The 23498-nt window shown below is 45.1% G+C and overlaps 2 protein-coding genes across 2 annotated transcripts in view; both read left to right on the forward strand.

Moving 5' to 3' along the window:
• The window catches only part of LOC120024804 (myosin-binding protein C, cardiac-type-like), a 58254-nt gene that overhangs the window by 16846 nt on the left and 17910 nt on the right, over positions 1-23498 (forward strand). The window contains 14 exon segments of the mRNA XM_038969132.1: positions 2363-2426; positions 3999-4158; positions 4420-4552; positions 4777-4779; positions 5145-5269; positions 5500-5605; positions 6808-6974; positions 15133-15298; positions 15398-15504; positions 15598-15627; positions 15753-15892; positions 17358-17517; positions 17889-17993; positions 18317-18505. Coding sequence (XP_038825060.1) covers positions 2363-2426; positions 3999-4158; positions 4420-4552; positions 4777-4779; positions 5145-5269; positions 5500-5605; positions 6808-6974; positions 15133-15298; positions 15398-15504; positions 15598-15627; positions 15753-15892; positions 17358-17517; positions 17889-17993; positions 18317-18505 — 1655 coding nt within the window.
• LOC120025226 (skin secretory protein xP2-like) lies at positions 20080-21542 on the forward strand. Its single transcript, XM_038969704.1, has one exon. It carries the CDS (start codon positions 20500-20502, stop codon positions 20881-20883), a length of 384 nt encoding a protein of 127 aa, XP_038825632.1. The 5' UTR covers positions 20080-20499; the 3' UTR covers positions 20884-21542.

Consider the following 23498-nt stretch of genomic DNA (forward strand, 5'->3'; position numbering starts at 1 on the left):
AATAATCTGATTAAACTATATTGAAAAAACATACTTTACGATGATATGGTCACATGTATCAAATAAAATCAAAGCCGGAGATAGTAGTCGCCTATAACGGCAGCTAAACAGAAGGCAAATCCAGGTACCTCCTCGCGCTCTCCAGAAAACAGGAAATGGGGGACACGTCATACAAAGAGCTTGTATTCCACTTCAGACCAAGATAAACACTCAATTTCTTCTCTCACCGCCTCGTGACATCCAGGGGAAGGTCTATGAAGTGCATGTATACTAATACGTATCATGCCCATTTATAGGCAGGAAGTAGAACAGAGCCTCGATTTCAGACTTTCCACTTCCTGGTCAGGAAGTTTGTGCCAAATGAGTTCTGTTTGACTCACAGATATAATTCAAACGGTTTTAGAAACTAGAGAGTGTTTTCTATCCAATAGTAATAATAATATGCATATTGTACGAGCAAGAATTGAGTACGAGGCCGTTTGAAATGGGCACCTTTTATCTGGCTACTCAATACTGCCCCTGCAGCCCAAACAGGTTTTAATCAGCAAATAAACGGTGAACATTAACCCATAACAAAATAACAAACGTGAAAGCCGAGACAGTCCTATCTGGTGCAGAACACAAACACAGAGACAGGAAACAACCACCCACAATCCCCAACACAAAACAAGCCACCTATATATGATTCTCAATCAGGGACAACGATTGACAGCTGTCTCTGATTGAGAACCATATTAGGCTGAACACAGAAACAGACGAACTAGACACACAACATAGAATTCCCACCCAGCTCACGTCCTGACCAACACTAAACAAGCAAAACACATAAGAACTCTGGTCAGGACGTTACAAGAAGGTAGTGGCGGGAGGGGTGTTTTCTGCAACATTGGGGGTTCATATCCAAACAATGGAGCCTCTGATTACCAAAAAGACTTCAGGGAAAGCTTTTCAGTCCCTCTTTTTCACTGCTTTCCTTTTGGGTCAAACAGAGCCAATTTCTGGAGATATGTAACTTCCTCGCTGAATTTTGAGAAGACTGCCATGGTGTGAAAGAGACAGGGTTTGACCTAACTCATCTTTTAAAGAGACCACCTTAGATGTTAAATCCACTGGGTCATCCTTTAGCTTGACAGCTTGAACACTGTCATTGTGTCAACTTTGACAGAACCAGCTTCTGGTTTGGAGGTGAGAGAGTACAATAGGCTGGGTTAACAAGCAGCTTAACAGCACACCAACTTTATATGTCACTCAAACTCTCTCTCTGATCTACCTCTGGGTCTTTATCAAAACATCGGAGCCAGCTGCACAAACATTGAGCCGAAGGAGTGAGTTTTTGGTCTTGCCCCTGGTTTGATGGTATTGAAAGTGCCAGGATGTGTTAAGACACACAGGCTTTTCTGTGGCACTGGTTCTCCAGGGCTGTCGGATGACAGATATCACTGGAGGAAGTCACCGCCGTGTGTTGTAATTCTACCACATAAACCACCAGGCCCTCGTTTAAATCCTGATCGCTTCAGAGATCAGAGGAAAAAGATAAACACTTCCAGCCGCATATAAAACTGCTGTCCTCTCCCTGAGATCCCTCATCACATTGATCGGTGTGGAATACAGATTCCATGGGGATTTTGACCAGGTGCTGGCATTCACCTTGAGTGCCTTGTTTTTTGTTTGGAAGATTGTTGCTTCTCATGGTTACGCTAGTACAGGGTAAGCATCTATCTCTCCAGCCAAACATCTGTCCATCCATCCTGTCTTTTATTCTTCTGTCTTTTCATTCATGCAACCACCCCTCATCCATCCACCCCTCATCTATCCATCCATCCATTGATCATCATCTTTCTTTCTGCCAGAAAAGACAGCCTGTCTGTCTCTATCCGTCTATATTATACTATATTTCCAGTGCATCCCAAAGCTCTCTTTGTTTCTTACCCCTTCAAATATATATCAGCTCCCTGCGTTCCACCTTGAAAAAATGTCAAGACCCTTTCTGCACTGTCTATAATTGTCCCCCATTATGAAATCGGGGAGGGGACTGTGGATTTATCTCTGTCCGTTCCTTCGTACGTTAGTCACACGAGATATCTCAGATAGCACTGGCCTGATTTTGAAAAAACGTGGGTGAATGATACATCTTGCCACAGAGATCCGGCATTTACAAAATTACACTGATTTGTCCAAGGCAGGAGCTATAGTAATGAACTGAAAATTGGCCCAAGGGGCATCATTCGTAGGGGACAACATGTTTGCTGTTGTTTTCAAGGGTGCTGCTCATCTCTTATGGTGATGATGATAACCAAACTGTCAGAATACATTGCTTTGATAGGGTACTGACATTGTGTTATTGGCACTGGTATTTCTACAGCAGTGTGGATGGAAGTGAGGAAGCAGGAGAGTTGGACTTCAGTGCCTTGTTGAAGAAAAGGTGAGTGTGAATTATCTCTGATTATTTCAGAACAAAAAGTTGAGTAACATAATTATTTTCCAAATCAGTAAGCTTGTTTCTCTTGGGCATGTTATCTCACTGTGTCCATCTCTCTTTGTCACCCCCCCCCCCCCCCCCCCCCCTATACAGAGAGTAAGTGACTACTACTAGTTTACCCAACAGATTGGATTAATGGACATGTTTTCCCAGTTACTTTTTCACTAACCTGAATTCAGGTCAGTCTTGCTGCCTACTCACAATGTATCTTGAGTCCTCCTGCTAATCTCACACTGGTCCCAGACTACTTCTGCCTAGCACCCTCACACACCTCATGCCCTGTAGAAGACTCTGTCACTTCTACCACACAAGCTAGAACACATTACACTATTAGATAAAAAGGTTCCAAAACAGTTCTTCGGCTGTCCCCATAGGAGAACCCTTTTTGGGTCCAGGTAGAACCCTTTTTGGATCCAGGTAAAACCCTTTTGGATTCCATGTAGAAGCCTCTGTGGAAAGTGTTATATATGGAACCCAAAAGGGTTCTCCCTGGAATCAAATAGGGTTCTTCAAAGGGTTATCTTACGGGGACAGCAAAAGGACCCTTTTAGGTTGTAGATAGCACATTTTATTCTAAGAGTGCAGGAGATTTAGCACACATCTGAATGCAATAGAAGCTTTCACAACACTTTGTGGTCTGCATCTCTTTCTTCCCTATGAGTGTCACTGCATCATCACAATGAGTCATTACTGACTCTCCAGACCTTCCTTCGATATCCAGTCACAACTTTTCAAAGCAATGGTTTATTTCCGCCCCATCACACACAAACATTGTTCCATCTCACTCAATCCCTTAATGTCAAACCCATCTCCTAGTCTAGTGGATTTCATGCCCTGGCATTTACCTTGATGTCATGCATTGACCTATACTGGCAAACACATTGTTTTAGGGTCTATTGTTTGTTGAAAATGTGAATGTTTTTTTCAAAATTCATAATACAGTATAAATTATTCTGATTTGATGTTCTATATAATTCTGATTAATCGGAATTCATTTTCAATATTTTACAATAGCTATGGCACTTTTCTGTATGTCTGCAGACTATTGCAGCAGAAAATATATGTGTTGTAGTTGTTGTGCTTATTTGCGGTCTTCATGGGTGGGTTCTAGGGTGCTATAATTCGATTTTGGGTACTGCAATGTATATTTGATGTATGTATTAATCTGTTTGGTTTGTCGCTTGGGTTCTGCTTCGGAATGAGTGCAGCAGTTGTTTTAAAGGTTCACCAGGTCATCGGTAAGAAACAATTGTTGTCGATGTAATAATATGTTATCTGACTGTTATGTGAAGACTGCAATGAGTTTGAGTGAAACCTGAATGCAAATGTGACTTAGAAAATTGTAATGGAAAATTGCAAGTAATGAAGAAAATGTATAAGTAGGCCTATTGAGCATGGATAGACCTAACTGTTACTGTGCATGGTCAGTAATGTAGCCTAATGATAATGCTAAGTGATGGCTTCAGACATTGGCTTACCTTGTCCCCTTGTGTCCTCTTTCTGTGCCAGTGCCTCTAAGTCCCAGGTCAAAAGTGAGCCTGATGAGGATGTATGGGAAATCCTCCAGAAGGCTCCAGCCAGTGAGTATGAGAAGATTGCCTTCCAGTATGGCATCACAGACCTGCGTGGGATGTTGAAGAGGCTGAAGAAGATGAAGAAGGAGGAAAAGAAGAGTGAAGGTTGGTATCTCTATCTTTGTGAAACCAACACTTATCCTTCAGCTCATACATTATGCATCCTGAGATTGAACCCGTCCTAAAATGGACACCGCAAATACCCATTTAGGTACTCATCCCTTCAGTCATCCCTCCATGGAAGCCTCCATTGTAGAAGCTAGCTACTATATCTGTATTTACAGCTAAATGTTACCTCTGCAGATCAGTATTGTTAACTATAGGAAAAGTAATTGCTCTCCACGTGTCTGTGTCTCCAAACCCCAGCTTTCCTAAAGAAGCTGGACCCTGCCTACCAGGTAGAAAAAGGGCATAAAATGAAACTATGCATTGAGGTGGCCAATGAAGACGTAGATGTAAAATGGCTGAAGAATGGGCAAGAGATTTAATCAACTGGAAGGTAGACATCAGCGGAAAGGGTTTTCTGAGCTTGCATTCAAATTGAATGAATTACTGATGTACCATCTCTTACAAATGTGTGTACAACACATGCTTATTCAGCAACTCAACAATACAATTATCTATCTCTCAGATTGCTGTATATGCCATGCTAACGTTTCTCTTCTCTCCCCCGACACAACACATGGATGGACTGTGCTGATCTTGCTGACCTTTCATGAACAGCAAGTAAGTACTTTCATCATTTCAAGCAGCACATCTGAGATTGTTTTGCTAGGTACCAACAGTAGCAAAGGGCTGAAATAAGCTAGACAGGAATACGACTGTCAACCATTGTAAATATGGAAGCTTTTTGGGGTCTCCACACTGCTGTCTACTCTGAAAACATGATGATGACTGATGTAAAACTGTTATGCTATCAACCAATTTACCAACTATCTATACAATGTATCATCAACAGGATGACAGTGTTACACAGAAGGCTATTGTGGTTTGAATGTTGTCTATGTCTGTCAATAAGGAACATTTATTTTATTATGAAAGGTGTTGGTGAATAATTGAGTGGATAATGAAAGTTCTTGTCCATCTACCAGGTACATCTTTGAGAGTGTTGGCAACAAGCGATACCTCACCATCAACCACTGCTCACTGTCAGACGATGCCACATACACTTGTGTGGTCGGAGATGAGAAGTGCACCACAGAGCTCTTTGTCAAAGGTGCATGTGAGACAACTGAAAGTGGACAATCAACGGTCCAACATCAATGTTTCATTTGTACACCAGTTTGAATGCATTTCACACTGACATTATATTTGTGCCTGTGTGATGTTTAAGATAGCATCATGACATAACAAGGGAAACTCACAACAAGGGAAATATGATTATTTGCTAAGGTGCCTGGTGGTATAATGGTGGTTGTTATTGTTTCTTTCTCTGTGTGTCTGCAGAGCCTCCTGTCACTATTACAAGTAATCTGGAGGACCAGATGGTCATGAAGGGTGAGCGGGTGGAGTTAGAGTGTGAGGTGTCAGAAGAAGGGGCTACTGTCAAATGGTAAGACGTTCCCTCAACCCACAAATCAAACTCAAACACTTCCATACCATAGAAGGTGTGAGGAGGTCAACAATGGGTGCCATACCAGACAGTATTTTAAGATTTACAAAGTGCCAAGTCTCTGACCGAGGACATCAATAGCATGGTCTGGCATACTGTTCACATTACGTCATTTCACAACAACTCGGAAAGACACAACAGATGGCTGTAATAACTAATATGGTGACATTGTGGTACATTAGGTTTCATATAGGAAATTGCTGTATTTTGTGTTTCCCTTGTTAGAATTAATCCACATGTCAGATCTTGGTTTGAGGATACATTACACTGGTTGTAAGGATTGAAACAGATGTAGTTTTTGACTCTACGCTGCACATTCCTCACATGTCCGGTAGATGGCATTTGTGTCGCTCATGGCTTTAACGTGTTAGTCACCCCCAGGCTGTGACTTCCCTGATTGACAGGCAGATGCTGACCTTCCTGTCAGTGTTTCAGGTACAGTGTCTCTGCCACAGGGCTGGGCTATATATTACAGTGTCTCTGCCACATTGTCTCTGCCACAATGTCTCTGTCACAGGGTCTCTGCCACAGTATATCTGCCACAGGGCTAGGCTGGATATCACAACATGCAGTAAATTATCAGCCACATGAAAGGTCACACAGGGCTGTTAGCACGTCCCCTGTCCTTTAGCGGGAAAGTAATCGTGAATTATGGTCACCCATCCAAAATACAGCATTGTGATGTTCCTGGAATTGGGCCTAACCATGGGCACATAAATAAATATCTATTCGCCAATTTGTTTCTTTGGGCAAACATACAGTATCAGATTGCAATGATACAACTGTTAATACCTGTGCAACTGTGCCTTCATTGGTGAAAATTAAATAGTTGTGGTAAAGTGATGACCATTCAGAAAAGTGACATATTGAGAACATTTGTCAGTGCCGATTTGTAATGCAAAATGGCTGACAGTGTTACATCGGCAACTCTGTAACACATTCACTAGATACTGTCTAACATAACCTCAAATCAAAGCTGTTATAGTGACACCTCTGACTGTTTATAAAGTCTTTATATAGTGTTGCTTAATATATATATATATATATATGGAAATGTTGATGTAGAAATGTAGATTCAATTAATCGGACAATAATGGAGAATTTGAGACTGCTAGTGCTCATGTGGTGCTCTGTCTCTGCAGGGAGAAAGATGGTGTGGAGCTGACAAGGGATGAGTCCTTCAAGTACCGCTTCAAGAAAGATGGCCGCAAGCACGTCCTCATCATTAATGAGGCAACTAAGGAGGACTGTGGCCACTACACAGTTAAAACCAATGGTGGTGAATCTATGGCTGAACTCATGGTGTCGGGTAAGTGCTTACGTCAGACAACACAACAGATTGAAATACATCTCTGCTCAACAATGTTGAACATGATAGCTAGTATCCGGGGGTCCAACCACCTGCAGTCCATAAAGCATGTCCAGTTTAAAGACAGACAAAGCAATCTTTGAACTAGAGTACTGGGCTGAAGATTAAAAAAAACAATGTGAATCTTCTTCCTCACCCTTCACCGAGACCCTGCCTACTCTTATGTTCCTGTCACTCCAAGCAAGCCCCTGTTCTGCCTAACCTTGAAACATGGCTGCCCACGCCATCAACCATGTCACTATGTCGAGGTTACAGCGCAAACACAAGTCTGTCCAAATACCGGCTAAAGTTAGAAGACATGGCCCATATATTTTATCTGAAGGGTACAGGCTGGCGCAGGTGACCCTCAATTGTCTATATGTGTCTTTGTCTGTCTCTGTCTCTGTCTATCTCTCTCTCTCTCTCTCGCACTCTCTCTGTCTCTCTCTGTATGGGTTCTGTCTCTCTCTGTTCTCTCTCTGTTCTCTCTGTGTTCTCTCTCTCTCTCTCTCTCTCTCTCTCTCTCTCTCGCTCTCTCGCTCTCTCGCTCTCTCGCTCTCTCGCTCTCTCTCTCTCTTTCTCTCTCTCTCTCTCTCTGTCTCTCTCTCTCTCTATTCTATCCTGTTGTACTGCATGTTTAATTTCTTCTGTATATCTAATTCGTGCCAATAGGTGTATATTTATAGGGATATTCCAAAAAGATAGAGAATACAGCAAACTAAAAATGGTGTCCTATTCCAGCGAGCATAGAGAATCAACCCACAGGAGACGTGGTAGAGACGTTGGATGATGACCATTCAATGAAAACGAACGTAGGAGAAAATCTAAACGAACATAGGACAAAAATGAAATAACAACATTAATTTAAACCATTACGTGATTGAACAACAACCATCAATTAACAACGTCACTTCAGCATTTTCAACTGTGACAGAACCTTAGCCATGTCATTATGACATCTAAAAACACCCATTCTCCACCATCTCTTAACTAAACATCAGTTTATGACCGTTTTACAATCCTAACATGGCCATAAATGCTCTGTCATTGATGTCAAGAGCTGCAGAGTGCAGACATTGGTTTTGCTGTTCTAAAGTTAGACCTGCAATTTTTTTGGAACATTTTGGATGTAGATGTACAGTACCAGTCAAAAGTTTGGACACATTCATGGGTTTTTCTCTATTTTTACAATTTTAGAATAATAGTGAAGACATCAAAACTATGAAATAACACATATGGAATCATGTAGTAACCAAAAAAGTGTTAAACAAATCCAAATATATTTTATATTTGAGATTCTTCAAAGTAGCCACCCTTTACCTTGATGATAACTTTACACGCTCTTGGCATTCTCTCAACCAGCTTCACCTGGAATGCTTTTCCAACAGTCTTGAAGAGTTCCCACATATGCTGAGCACTTGTTGGCTGCTTTTCCTTCACTCTGCGGTCCAACTCATCCCAAACCATCTCAATTGGGTTGAGGTCAGGTGATTGTGGAGGCCAGGTCATCTGATGCAGCCCTCCATCACTCTCCTTCTTGATGAAATAGCCTTTTTTGGTTACTACATAATTCCAAAATGTGTTATTTCATAGTTTTGATGTCTTCACTATTATTCTACAATGTAGAAAATAGTAAAAATAAAGAAAAACCCTTGAGTGTGTAGTTGTGTCCAAACCTTTGACTGGTACTGTATATAAACATACATGTATGTTTGTATGTATACTTTTATCAAACCAAATCAAATTCAAATCACATTTTGTTTTTCACATGGGCCAAGTACAAATACAACCTTATCATAAAATGCTTACTGAGGAGCCCTTTAACAACAATGCAGGGTTTTTAAAAAATGAAGTAAGAATTTTCTGCTACATGGACAAAAGGAAAAATAATAACACAATAAAATAACTACACTGCTCAAAAAAATAAAGGGAACACTTAAACAACACAATGTAACTCCAAGTCAATCACACTTCTGTGAAATCAAACTGTCCACTTAGGAAGCAACACTGATTGACAATAAATTTCACATGCTGTTGTGCAAATGGAATAGACAAAAGGTGGAAATTATAGGCAATTAGCAAGACACCCCCAATAAAGGAGTGGTTCTGCAGGTGGTGACCACAGACCACTTCTCAGTTCCTATGCTTCCTGGCTGATGTTTTGGTCACTTTTGAATGCTGGCGGTGCTTTCACTCTAGTGGTAGCATGAGACAGAGTCTACAACCCACACAAGTGGCTCAGGTAGTGCAGCTCATCCAGGATGGCACATCAATGCGAGCTGTGGCAAGAAGGTTTGCTGTGTCTGTCAGCGTAGTGTCCAGAGCATGGAGGCGCTACCAGGAGACAGGCCAGTACATCAGGAGACGTGGAGGAGGCCGTAGGAGGGCAACAACCCAGCAGCAGGACCGCTACCTCTGCCTTTGTGCAAGGAGGAGCACTGCCAGAGCCCTGCAAAATGACCTCCAGCAGGCCACAAATGTGCATGTGTCTGCTCAAACGGTTAGAAACAGACTCCATGATGGTGGTATGAGGGCCCGATGTGCACAGGTGGGGGTTGTGCTTACAGCCCAACACCGTGCAGGACGTTTGGCATTTGCCAGAGAACACCAAGATTGGCAAATTCGCCACTGGCGCCCTGTGCTCTTCACAGATGAAAGCAGGTTCACACTGAGCACATGAGCACATGTGACAGACGTGACAGAGTCTGGAGACGCCGTGGAGAACGTTCTGCTGCCTGCAACATCCTCCAGCATGACCGGTTTGGCGGTGGGTCAGTCATGGTGTGGGGTGGCATTTCTTTGTGGGGCCGCACAGCCCTCCATGTGCTCGCCAGAGGTAGCCTGACTGCCATTAGGTACCGAGATGAGATCCTCAGACCCCTTGTGAGACCATATTGTCACGATCGTCGTTACGTGAAAGAGAGGAGGAGCAAGGCGCAGCGTGATAGCAATACATCTTTACTTTAATAAAGACGAAAAAACGAAGAACACTATACAAACAAAATCAAAACAATAAACCGACGAACGTGAATCTATACAAACTAAGTGCTAACATGCAACATAGACATAGACAATCACCCACAAACTACCTAATGACTATGGTTGCCTAAATATGGCTCCCAATCAAAGACAACGATAGACAGCTGTCTCTAATTGAGAACCAATCTAGGCAACCAAAGACATACATAAACCTAGACTAAACATTGCCCCATAAACATACAAAAAACCCTAATCAATACAAAACACATACATCGCCCATGTCACACCCTGACCTAACTAAAATAATAAAGAAAACAAAGATAACTAAGGCCAGGGCGTGACAGTACCCCCCCCCCCCCCCCAAAGGTGCGGACTCCGGCCACAAAACCTGACATAGAAGGGGAGGGTCCGGGTGGGCCTTCTTACGGCGGCGGCTCGGGTGCGGGACGTGGCCCCCACTCCACCATAGTCAATACCCGCTTTGGTGGCGCCACTGGACGGAGGGGCAGCTCCGGACGGAGGGGCAGCTCCGGACTGAGGGGCAGCTCCGGACGGAGGGGCAGCTCCGGACTGAGGGGCAGCTCCGGACTGAGGGGCAGCTCCGGACTGAGGGGTAGCTCCGGACTGAGGGGCAGCTCCGGACTGAGGGGCAGCTCCGGACTGAGGGGCAGCTCCGGACTGAAGGGCAGCTCCGGACTGAGGGGCAGCTCCGGACTGAGGGGACTGAGGGGACTGAGGGGCAGCTCCGGACTGAATGGCAGCTCCGGACTGGAGGGCAGCTCATGACTGGAGGGCAGCTCATGACTGGAGGGCAGCTCATGACTGGAGGGCAGCTCATGACTGGAAGGCAGCTCATGACTGGCGGGCGGCTTATGACTGGCGGGCGGCTCATGACTGGCGGGCGGCTCTGGCAGCTCCTGACTGGATGGCGGCTCTGGCAGCTCCTGGCTGACTGGCGGCTCGGGCAGCTCCTGGCTGACTGGCGGCTCGGGCAGCTCCTGGCTGACTGGCGGCTCTGGCAGCTCCTGGCTGACTGGCGGCTCTGGCAGGTCCTGACTGGCGGGCGGCACTGGCGGCTCCTGACTGGCGGGCGGCTCTGGTGGCTCCTGACTAACGGACGGCTCTAGCGGCTCCTGACTGACGTACGGCTCTAGTGGCTCAGGACAGACGGGCGGCTTTGACGGCTCCCGACAGACGGGCGGCTCAGACGGCGCTGGGCAGACGGGCAGCTCAGATGGCGCTTGGCAGACGGGCAGCGCAGGCGGCGCTGGGCAGACGGGTAGCTCAGACGGCGCTGGGCAGGCGGGCAGCGCAGGCGGCGCTGGGCAGACAGGTAGCTCAGACGGCGCTGGGCAGGCGGACAGCGCAGACGGCGCTGGGCAGACGGCAGACTCTGGCCGGCTGAGGCGCACAGTAGGCCTGGTGCGTGGTGCCGGAACTGGTGGTACCGGGCTGGGGACACGCATCTTAGGGCTAGTGCGGGGAGGCGGAACAGGGCGTACTGGACTGCCGAGGCGCACTATAGGCCTGGTACGTGGTGCCGGAACTGGTGGTACCGGGCTGGGGACACGCACCTCAAGGCTTGTGCGGGGAGCAGGAACAGGGCGCACAGGGCTCTGGAGACGCACAGGAGGCTTGGTGCGTGGTGCCGGAACTGGTGGTACCGGGCTGGGGACACGCACCTCAAGGCTAGTGCGGGGAGCAGGAACAGGGCGTACTGGACTCTGGAGACGCACAGGAAGCTTGGTGTGTGGTGCCGGAACTGGAGGACTGGTACGAGGGGCTGCCACAGGAGAGCTAGTACGTGGGGCTGCTACAGGAGGTGCAGGACTAGGGAGGCGCACAGGAAGCCTGGTTCGTGGGACTGGCACTGTGATTCCCAGATGGTTAGCACGCACCTCAGGACGAGTATGGAGAGCTGACTCAGGTAACATCACATCCCGCACACGCTCTGTCGGGTGGATGTTGTGCCTCAAGCACCAACACAGCAGCTCCCTCATTTCACTCTCCTCCAAACTCCCCATTAAATCCTTTACAGTCTCTGTATCATTCCCATTGCTCACCTCCAATATCAGCCCGACTGGCTCTGGTTCCTTCTTCGGCTCCTCACGGTAAACACGGGAAGTTGACGCAGGTCTCCTATCTGAACTCGCCACACTCCCCATGTGCCCCTCCCCAAGAAACTTTTGGCGTTTCCTCGAGGGCTTCCTACCGCGCCGTCGTGCTCCTTTCTCCAACTCCATTATCCTGTAACCCTCCTCGCACTGCTCCAGCGAATCCCAGGCGGGCTCCGGCACTTTCTCTGGATCGATCGCCCACCTGTCTATCTCTTCCCAGGTTGTTCTCCACTCATCCTTTTCCCGGGTCCATTCCTCCACAAAGCGCTGTTCCCTCCTTTCACGCTGCTTGGTCCTGGTTTGGTGGGTGATTTTGTCACGATCGTCGTTACGTGAAAGAGAGGAGGACCAAGGCGCTGCGTGATAGCAATACATCTTTACTTTAATAAAGACGAAAAAACGAAGAACACTATACAAACAAAATCAAAACAATAAACCGACGAACGTGAAGCTATACAAACTAAGTGCTAACATGCAACATAGACATAGACAATCACGCACAAACTACCTAATGACTATGGTTGCCTAAATATGGCTCCCAATCAGAGACAACGATAGACAGCTGTCTCTAATTGAGAACCAATCTAGGCAACCATAGACATACATACACCTAGACTAAACATTGCCCTATAAACATACAAAAAACCCTAGACAATACAAAACACATACATCCCCCATGTCACACCCTGACCTAACTAAAATAATAAAGAAAACAAAGATAACTAAGGCCAGGGCGTGACACATATGCTGACATATGCACATTTGTGGCCTGCTGGAGGTCATTTTGCAGGGCTCTGGCAGTGCTCCTCCTTGCACAAAGGCGGAGGTAGCGGTCCTGCTGCTGGGTTGTTGCCCTCCTATGGCCTCCTCCACGTCTCCTGATGTACTGGCCTGTCTCCTGGTAGCGCCTCCATGCTCTGGACACTACGCTGACAGACACAGCAAACCTTCTTGCCACAGCTCGCATTGATGTGCCATCCTGGATGAGCTGCACTACCTGAGCCACTTGTGTGGGTTGTAGACTCTGTCTCATGCTACCACTAGAGTGAAAGCACCGCCAGCATTCAAAAGTGACCAAAACATCAGCCAGGAAGCATAGGAACTGAGAAGTGGTCTGTGGTCACCACCTGCAGAACCACTCCTTTATTGGGGGTGTCTTGCTAATTGCCTATAATTTCCACCTTTTGTCTTTTCCATTTGCACAACAGCATGTGAAATTTATTGTCAATCAGTGTTGCTTCCTAAGTGGACAGTTTGATTTCACAGAAGTGTGATTGACTTGGAGTTACATTGTGTTGTTTAAGTGTTCCCTTTATTTTTTTGAGCAGTGTATAATGAGGCTATATACAAGGGGTACCGGTACTGAGTAAATGTGCAGGAGTACGGGTTAGTCGCGTAATTGAGGTAATATGTACAGTACATGTAGGTAGGGATAGAGTGACTACGCATCGATAATAAACAGAGAGTAGCAGCAGCGTATGTGAGGAGTGTGATGGAATGTGAATGTATGTCTGTGTGTGGCGTCAATATGCATGTGTGCGTGTGTGTTTTGTGTGTGTCCATGTGTGTGTTGCAGTGTCAGTGTAGTATGTGCGGGTGTGTGGTTAGAGTCCAGTAAGTGTAGATTGAACCTGTGCAAGAGAGTCAGTGCAAAAATGTTTTTTTGAATAAAATAAGGGGGTCAATGTAAATAGTCCAGGTGGCCATTTGATTAACTTTTGAGCAGTCTTATGGCTTGGAGGTAGAAGCTGTTAAGGAGCCTTTTGGTCCTAGGCTTGGTGCTCCGGTACCGCTTGCCGTGTGGTAGCAGAGAGAACAGTCTATGACTAGGGTGGCTGGAGTCTTTGACAATTTTTAGGGCCTTTCTCTGACACCGCCTGGTATAGAGGTCCTGGATGGCAGGAAGCTCGGCACCAGTGATGTACTGGGCCGTACGCACGACCCTCTGTAGCGCCTTACGGTTGGATGCCGAGCAGTTGCCATACCAAACGGTGATGCAACCAGTCAGGATGCTCTTGATGGTGCTGCTGTATAATTCTTTGAAGGTCTGAGGACCCATGCAAATCTTTTCAGTCTCCTGAGGGGAATTATGAGTTATCGTGCCCTCTTCACAACTGTCTTGGTGTGTCTGGACCATGATAGTTTCTTAGTGATGTGGATACGAAGGAACTTGAAGCTCTCGACCCGCTCCACTACAGCCCCGTCGATGTGAATGGGGGAGTGCTTGGCCCTTATTTTCCTGTAGTTCACAAACAGTTCCTTTGTCTTGCTCACGTTGAGGAAGAGGTTGCCAGGTCTCTGACATCCTCTCTGTAGTCTCTTTTGTTGTTGGTGAACAGCCAACTGTTGTGTCGTCGGCAAACTTAATGATGGTGTTGGAGTCATGCGTGGCCACGCAGTCATAGGTGAACAGGGAGGGCAGCAGGAGGGGAATAAGCACGAACCTCTGAATACAGAAGTATCTTGTGTGTATTATTTTGTCGTGTGTCGCTCAGGGGTTGTTGCGTGTAGTTGAATTTAAAGATGATGTCTGGTGTCTGGCCCGCCTCGCAAACAATAGTTTATCTGGGCCTCTATTCAAATTTAGCCATTGCCAAGAATTACCAGCTGTCAATCCCATTATGCTCTCGGTAGCAGCTTCTCATTGCTCCTGTCAGCTAACTTCATTCTGCTGTAACCTTCACTAGGAGTGGAGTAGTTTACATTGATCATTGCGAACACTACCTGTCCACTACCCTTAACTGTCTCGTACTCTCTCTTATGTTGATAGACTTTGAGCTTGCAGCCTCCATTGATGTCTAAAAGTATTTGTTTCCTGTGTGGATCAGATGCCATATCCTCTATGCATCTGGTGTTGTTATATACTGTATAAGTTATACAATATATCCATGTCACCTAGGACTCCCTAGTAAAAGTCCCCCAGAAAAAACTAGGATCATAATGAACACACCCCATACTCTGAACTACTTCATATACTACATACATTGTGAATCATCTCTGACCTCTGACTTCTGACTCTTTAGATAAGGAACTGGAGGTGTACCAGAACATTGCTGACCTCACGGTGAAGGCAAAGGACGAGGCTGTGTTTAAGTGTGAGGTCTCAGATGAGACTGTGAAGGGTATCTGGTACAAGAACGGAGTGGAAGTGAAGGCCGATGCCAGGACCCATATTACACACATTGGCAGGTGAGAATGGTATCCATACTGTTGTACTGGGTAGGATCAGAAGGTTTGTTAATAAGTAGTTGGACAAGTACTAGTGAAAATTATGTTCCCTCACTGAAGGATCCACAAACTCACTATCGATGACGTCAAATCCGAGGACCAGGGTGACTACACCTTTGTTCCAGAGGGATACGCATTCAACCTCTCAGCCAAACTCAACTTCCTGGGTACTTTTACAATTACACCATGTCATGTGCCCCTGCATTTCATAATGATCCTTTTCATCTAATAAATTAATTGCGTGTTTGTCTGCTTTTCAGAGGTCAAGATTGATTATGTGCCTCGCCAAGGTATGCCATAGTTTATTCTTCATCCTCGCAGCCTCTTATTTAATTGCAAAGATTTTATATCTTGGATTGCCGGATTAAGAATACATTTGCATATGTTGCATGTCCATCATTCTTTATTACTGAAGATCCTCCAAAGATCCACCTGGACTGCATGGGTCACACGGCCGACTCCACCATAGTGGTGGTGGCTGGGAACAAGCTGCGACTGGACGTGCCCATCACTGGAGACCCAGCGCCTACTGTGGTCTGGACAAAGGGAGAAAAGGTAAAGTTGCTGGTTTTCCTCATTAGCCACACAGGCTAGCACATAGCCTCTATTCCAATCTTGGCAGCCCAGAACCAAATCTTGTGTGAACGCTGTCCTCTGGCCAATGGATGTTTAGGAGAGACTACCTCAGTTCCAATGACTGTACAGATGATCAGGTAAGGCTTGCTGTGAGAAGACTGAACCATGTTGTTTTGTCTGCCCCATTAGTACGTCATAAGCTGTCTGATACTTTGTATGTTCGCTCATACAATTAACTCTTCCACTACCAGTGGCCACGTACTGTTGACTAGCTTAAATATTAATGTTTCTTTCCATGTTTTTTCACTATCAGCTATGGGATTGACCTTGTTTTCCACTTTCAACTCTGTGGTTTCCCATGTTCTCCATTGTCAACCTTTTTCATTTATGTCTTGACTAATTGTTTCACTTTCATGGTGAGAGGGTCCCTTCCTCACCCATCCCAACAGGTAGGAGGTCTGCAGGTGATCACATGACCTAAATGCCCGCAGGTGACTGGTTGATTGCTGGGAACGGGAGGTTAGTTGGGGAGAAGGGGAAGACAAGAGGGGAATACCCTCTGGCCTCCTCTTCAGCACCCTTACTGCTTGACTCTGCTCATGTAGGCTGGCTCTGAGGTGGCGGCAGAAACATGGAGCATCAAGGATGGGGATGTGAGTGTGGCCCTAAACACCAACGCTGAGGCCTGTGCATGTCTCCTTTCAATCTCTGTGTTACTACTTCTCTCCATAACACCTGGGTTCCAAAAAATGCATCTCTTTCCGATGTATATTTCGTTTTGTGCATTTTTGTCAGTCTCATGCTGTCCTTCTTTCTCTTCTGACATCCCTGTTAATTTTATTCCTCATGCTCTCACACACTGTCAAGGATTTTATTTTGTCTGTGCCAATAGAGGCCTGGGTGGCAACATGTTGCCTGATAACTTAACACAGCATTCAATACTAATTAAACAATGCATGCAGTTTCATACTTTCATGACGATCAGGTAAGAGCATGTTCGAAATCTTTTGCTGAAATGAAAGACATCGAAGGGGTGACACCATGGCAGAACTGTAAGTATTATAGCTGCTTGTGCATGAACATTTCAGCTGAGTCTATGAGTAAACCTCCTAGTGTGGTTGGTTTTCATGCCAAAAAGCATGACCAGGTAAATCCTTTCCAGCCATTGTGTCTTGGAAAGTGTATTTCATCCTTTTTTGGCTTTGACAATAAACAGTATCATCAAGGGTATGTTCACTACAACAGATCGACAGCAAGAAAGCCGAAGCAAGGAGGGACCTACCTAAATTTGTCCTTTAAGAAACTCTTGTTTGCAACGGTGTGCGCTAATGAATACACCCCAGATCAGATGATATAAACGGTTGCATTACGAATTGGAATTGATCCCTTAAGTTCAGCTGAATGAGAATGACTCCACTAATGAACTGCTGTCCTGATGAGTCAGGTGATGACAGAGGGAGATGGAAGGCTCCACGTGGAGAGCACCAAGGGACACTGTATCTTCACTATTGAGGGAGCGGATAAACAGGACGAGGGCCTCTACTCTGTGATTGTGCGGAACCCTGCTGGGGAGGACAAAGCTGACATTAACGTCAAAGTTGTTGGTAAGATACAACCACTGTCCACAAGGATTTTTGTTGATACATTTTTCTTTCTGTCATTAGTCAAGGAGATGGGAGACATTAGTTGAATCAGGTTGTACCTTGCTTATCCTGTATTTTACACTTCGAGAGCTTGGGACAAAAGTTCTATCTGCATTTTTGTCCAAATGTAGTTATTGTCATAGCCTTGTACTGTTCAATGTTCTCTACCTATATGTACTCTAAATACCCCAATGCATTTTGTTAAGTTCAAAAGAATACTAGATAAAAATTGCGGACACCATTCAAACCAATGAGGGTTTGAAACTTTAAAGCCAACTATCTCAGAATCATCTTTTTGCAGATAGAACCTTATAGTCGCAAGTCATCTTCAGATGTGCCAGACCCTCCCTCGGCCCCAAGGATCCTCAGTGTTGGAGAGGACTCCTGCGTTGTCCAGTGGGACCCCCCTAAGTCAGATGGTGGCAACCCGATCATTGGTGAGGATATACAGTAGCGTGCATAATGTCTTACCAGATACACAATGCTCACTTGTTTACAGCAAACATGTACAGAGAAAAAAATGAGTAGTTTGATTATAGTATATTGATAGGTACAGTCACATGTCTATCAGTGGAGGCTGCTGGGACGACGGCTCATAATAATGGCTGGAACGGAACTTAACGAATGGAATGGCATCAGACACATGGAAACCATGTGTTTGATGTATTTGACACCATTCCACTAATTCCGCTGCAGCCATTAAGGTGCCACCAACCTCCTGTGATGTCTATAGTAACAATGTTTGACTTTTTCTTCCCAGGCTATGTGATGGAGAGGAAGAAGAAGAAGAGCTACAGGTAGATGAGGCTGAACTTTGACCCCTACACTGATACTACCTATGAGGCCAAGAGGATGATAGAGGGTGTGGAATATGAGATGCGTGTCTATGCAGTGAACGCCATTGGCATGTCATGTCACAGCGCTGCCTCACAACCCTTCATCCCAGTGGGTGAGTTCCCCTCCTATCTGATTTTCTTTTATGTACATCTATGAAATTGAACTTGCCTGTTTGAGGGATGGGGAAATACATTTTGTTCCATGTAGCGCCTCGTACAATCAGGTCATTCAAAATGCAAACAGATAGGTGTCAGCTTTCAAAACTTGTTGGTGTAAACTTTGAGCGGTGGAGAATGATTCATGGGATGGTCATCGTATAGGCGCGTGCTCTGGTGGGGCCAGGTCAGCTAAAGGTATCAGTCACTCGCCAGTCATATGATTACGTTTACATGCACACTAATAATTCAATATTAAATTGATTATGGCAGTAGTACCAGTATGGTAATAGTCAGGTAAACACCTTACTCTTAATTGGCTTAAGGTCAAAATCTAAGTAAACATACGCCAATTAAAACACCGGGTTTTCTAAGCAATCTTTTGAATTATTAGGACATGTGTAAACGGCTTAATCGGAGTTCCAGCAGTGCATTTGATCTGCGCTTGTGCCAGCACCAGCAGCGTAAACCTCCCCGCGAGGGAAGTTACCACAGGAGGGCACAGTGGTCTGAAAGTATGTATCTTTACAACGCAATCATGTATTATGCCAAATCAATTAAATTAAACCATTACTTATGAGAAACAATTCACCTCACATACTGAAACCTAACACCTCACATACTGTAACCAAACACAGTCTGAGCTAGCCCATGTAGATGAATAATGCAGAGAAGTGATGACCTGTGTGTGCAAACTGAAAGTATGCATCTTAGAAATAGTTTTCACATACAAACTGTATATGTCCGGACTCAGAAACAAATAGGCCTCCCAAAAATAACATGGTCACTGTGGTAGAATGTTTATTTTGATTGGTGATTTTGTGCATTTATTAAAGTCCCTTCAGGTAGCCTGATTTCAGATGTGTTCATGTAAACAGGATTATTAGGAAAATCGTTCTTCTTGCATAGCATGTAAACGTTTTAATGAAACTATTATATTCATCTGACTATTCACAATAATCATATTATTGTGTGCATGTATTGTCACACTGTCACATAAACACAACTTTTGTCCTGGCAGAGATGACTGATGTCTGATTTACACTCACACTGACCTGCTGTGAGCTGACCACGGAACATAAACAGAGCATAAAAACAGAAGAAACAACTCCATTGTTCTGACTGCAGCTACATACCTGTATTCTCTGAATATAATGTTGATATTACTTCCTTAATAATACAGTTGCGCTAATACGTCACAAAATTCCCAATTTGATGTATCAAATTGTATGTATTTTTTACATGATTTTAATTCATCTTGAACTATTGACATCAGTGCGGTCTATCACTACAGTGAATTGTCTTGGGGGTTTGGCTACTGAGAGTTAAGTTTACATATCCCCTAAGCCATGTCAGGTCTGCTATGCAATCACAATGGGCACCTGTAACCACTCAACAACAACACATGGTCATCTTGACATTTGGTTCCCATGGCATGCAGACTTGTGCTCGTGGGGAAAACATGTTTGGGTAGACACTGTCTAAAATAAGACTTGAGGTGTTTTCAGGACAGAAATCAGAGTCTGGTGGAATTAAGGGGCTCTCTTTTGCTGTGTCTCTTATTCTTTTACCTTGGGTCCCCTTCTACCTTCTCCTCCTTCTCCGGGATGTGAGTGTGAACATCGAGGTATCCGGACGGACCCATCTCTCGTAAGACAGCTGATTAGGAAACTATCCGTGGCATCCCCCTCTATAAATAATGGCATGTAAGCGCACGGCGGGGCTGGGACCAGCTGCTTAGAACACAGGGGCTAGCTGCTACTGTTGAGGCTGCTCTGGGAGGACATTGACCCAGCTGAACTGCTGCTGTCGAGTGCTATCACTGAGATAGAACAGAGCGAGAGAGAGAGAGAGGAGCAGCAGCAGAGTAGATTGAGGCGTGTGGGAGACAAGGAACAGGAGGAGTACGACAAGCTCACTTCGAACAGCACTATCTTAACCTTTTTCAAGGATGACCAAGCCAATGCTGCCAAAGACGGCCGAGAAGAAGCCGGCGACAGAGGAGGTTCCAGTGGATGGTGCAGCAAAGGCACCGACAGAGGGGGAGGCCAAGCCAGAGGCAGCAGCAGCACCTCCTCCAGAGGAACCAGCCCCAGATCCAGCACCAGAGGCCCCTGTTGAGCCAGCAGCACCCGCAGCAGAGCCAGTCCCAGCAGAAGGAGCCCCAGCTCCGGCACCCCCAGCTGAGGATGGGGCCTCTCCGGCAGAAGGAGACCCACCAGCCGATAGAGCTCCCCCTGCAGAGGGTGCCACAGCAGAGCCTGCCCCGGCACCAGAGCCTGCCCCGGCACCAGAGCCCGTACCAGAGTCGGAACCTCCAAGGAGTAGGCATTGATTTATTTTCCTCTAAGCTAGGGTCAACTATTAGAGGCATGGTTTGTGCTGTAATAAATACTGGGTTTTCTTTAATGATGATGATAATGATGATAATAAGATAGAAGGTAAACCCTGGCTGTGGTTTCTGTGGTTCTGTTCTCCTTTTTACTGTTATTGTAAAGGGCAATATAAGTAGGAATGGACAGTGCCACCTTCATTGGTAAATCAGAGATGTTTGTTGTTTAATGTATATTTTGTCTCTCTGTATTAAAACTCACAGGCGCAAAAGAGAAGAAAAGTTTTCTACTAACAGACTTTCCTGTGTTTTTGTTTGTGTATTGGCTAAAAAGATGAAAAGGATGTTTATCAAAGTATTATGTTTGCTGTGTTCCTGTACTGCCGATAGCCGCCGGTTGGTCTTTCCCATTCAGTCTGACCCTTTAAACACAGACTGACCTCTGACCTCTAGTACCTGCCTACATGGCCCCCTTTCTGGTTAACCTGTGGCATGGGACCATGGGCTCGGGGCCCGGGGGCAAGGCAACTCTGTAACTCAACCTCTGATGGCTGTCAGCTTGAGCTTATTTTAGGCTGCTTTTGCAGGATGTCTCTATGTGCTAATGTGTTGTTACATACAAACTGTTTATGTGGTACAAATCAGCTATGACAAGACAAATTACAAATGACCTCAGTTCTCTCTCTTGATATTTAGAGGATTATTCATGAAATAAATCTTTAGACTCTTGGATGTAAACAAAAAATGTGTGAGATACTCTCTATTTGTTTCTCCATTGTTATTTACCCATTTTCTAAGAAAAATTGTGACTTGAACATGACAAGATTTATAGGGACTGAATGGTTTCCATAGTAGCAGTGATGCAGCTAGTCCAGTATTGCAGCCTTGTCTCATAGACTAGACGTAATATAGTAAAGGTAAATCCAGAACACTGATATTAGTATGATATGTCATGTTTGGTATGGTTACCACAGGAGGTTGTTGGCACCTTAATTGGGGAGGACGGGCTCATGGTAATGGCTGGAGCGGAATAATTGGAATGGTATCAAATACATCAAACACGTGGTTTCCATGTGTTTGATGCCATTTCTTTTACTCTGTTCTGGCCATTATTATGAGCCGGCCTCCCCTCAGCAGCCTCCACTGATGGTTACATAAGACAGATGGTTACTTAACTTCATTGGGATAGGACGCAGTATTTTCACGTCCGGATGAAAAGTGTGCCCAAAGTAAACGGCCTGTTTCTCAGGCCCAGAAGCTAGGATATGCATATAATTGGTAGATTTAGATAGAAAACACTCTAAAGTTTCTAAAACTGTTAAAATTATGTCTGTGAGTATATCAGAGCTTATTTGGCAGGCAAAACCCCGAGGACAAAACCATCCAGGAAAAAAAATGTTTGAGGTCAATTGGTTTTCTATGGGAAACTATAATCATGAGGAACCTGGTTGCAGTTCCTATGGCTTCCACTAGATGTCAACAGTCTTTACAAATTGGTTGATGTTTTTCTTTTGAGAAATTTATTAAATTTTTATTTTATTTCACCTTTATTTAACCAGGTAGGCTAGTTGAGAACAAGTTCTCATTTGCAACTGCGACCTGGCCAAGATAAAGCATAGCAATTCGACACATACAACAACACAGAGTTACACATGGAATAAACAAAACATACAGTCAATAATACAGTAGAAAAATAAGTCTATATAGAATGTGAGCAAATGAGGTGAGATAAGGGAGGTAAAGGCAAAAAAAAGACATGGTGGCGAGGTAAATACAATAGAGCAAGTAAAACACTGGAATGGTAGATTTGCAGTGGAAGAATGTGCTAAGTAGAAATAGAAATAATGGGGTGCAAAGGAGCAAAAAAACGAAACAAATACAGTAGGGGAAGTGATCGTTTTTGGGGCTAAATTATAGATAGGCTATGTACAGGTGCAGTAATCTGTGAGCTGCTCTGACAGCTGGTGTTTAAAGCTAGTGAGGGAGATAAGTGTTTCCAGCTTCAGAGATTTTTGCAGTTCGTTCCAGTCATTGGCAGCAGAGAACTGGAAGGAAAGACGACCAAAGGAGGAATTGGCTTTGGGGGTGACCAGTGAGATATACCTGCTGGAGCGCGTGCTACGAGAGGGTGCTGCTATGGTGACCAGTGAGCTGAGATAAGGCGGGGCTTTACCTAGCAGAGACTTGTAGATAACTTGTAGCCAGTGGGTTTGGCGACGAGTATGAAGCGAGGGCCAACCAACGAAAGCGTACAGGTCGCAATGGTGGGTAGTGTATGGGGCTTTGGTGACAAAACGAATGGCACTGTGGTAGACTGCATCCAATTTGTTGAGTAGAGTGTTGGAGGCTATTTTATAGATGACATCTCCGAAGTCGAGGATCTGTAGGATGGTCAGTTTTACGAGGGTATGTTTGGCAGCATGAGTGAAGGATGCTTTGTTGCGATATAGGAAGCCGATTCTAGATTTAATTTTGGATTGGAGATGCTTAATGTGAGTCTGGAAGGAGAGTTTACAGTCTAACCAGACACCTAGGTATTTGTAGTTGTCCACATATTCTAAGTCAGAGCCGTCCAGAGTAGTGATGCTGGACGGGCGAGCAGGTGCAGGCAGTGATCG

Source organism: Salvelinus namaycush, chromosome 30, assembly GCF_016432855.1.
Source record: "Salvelinus namaycush isolate Seneca chromosome 30, SaNama_1.0, whole genome shotgun sequence".
In the NCBI taxonomy this organism is placed as follows: domain Eukaryota; kingdom Metazoa; phylum Chordata; class Actinopteri; order Salmoniformes; family Salmonidae; genus Salvelinus; species Salvelinus namaycush.

Excerpts from the sequence above, each read along its gene's own strand:
- LOC120025226 (XM_038969704.1), top strand. The coding sequence starts at position 20,500 with ATGACCAAGCCAATGCTGCCAAAGACGGCCGAGAAGAAGCCGGCGACA.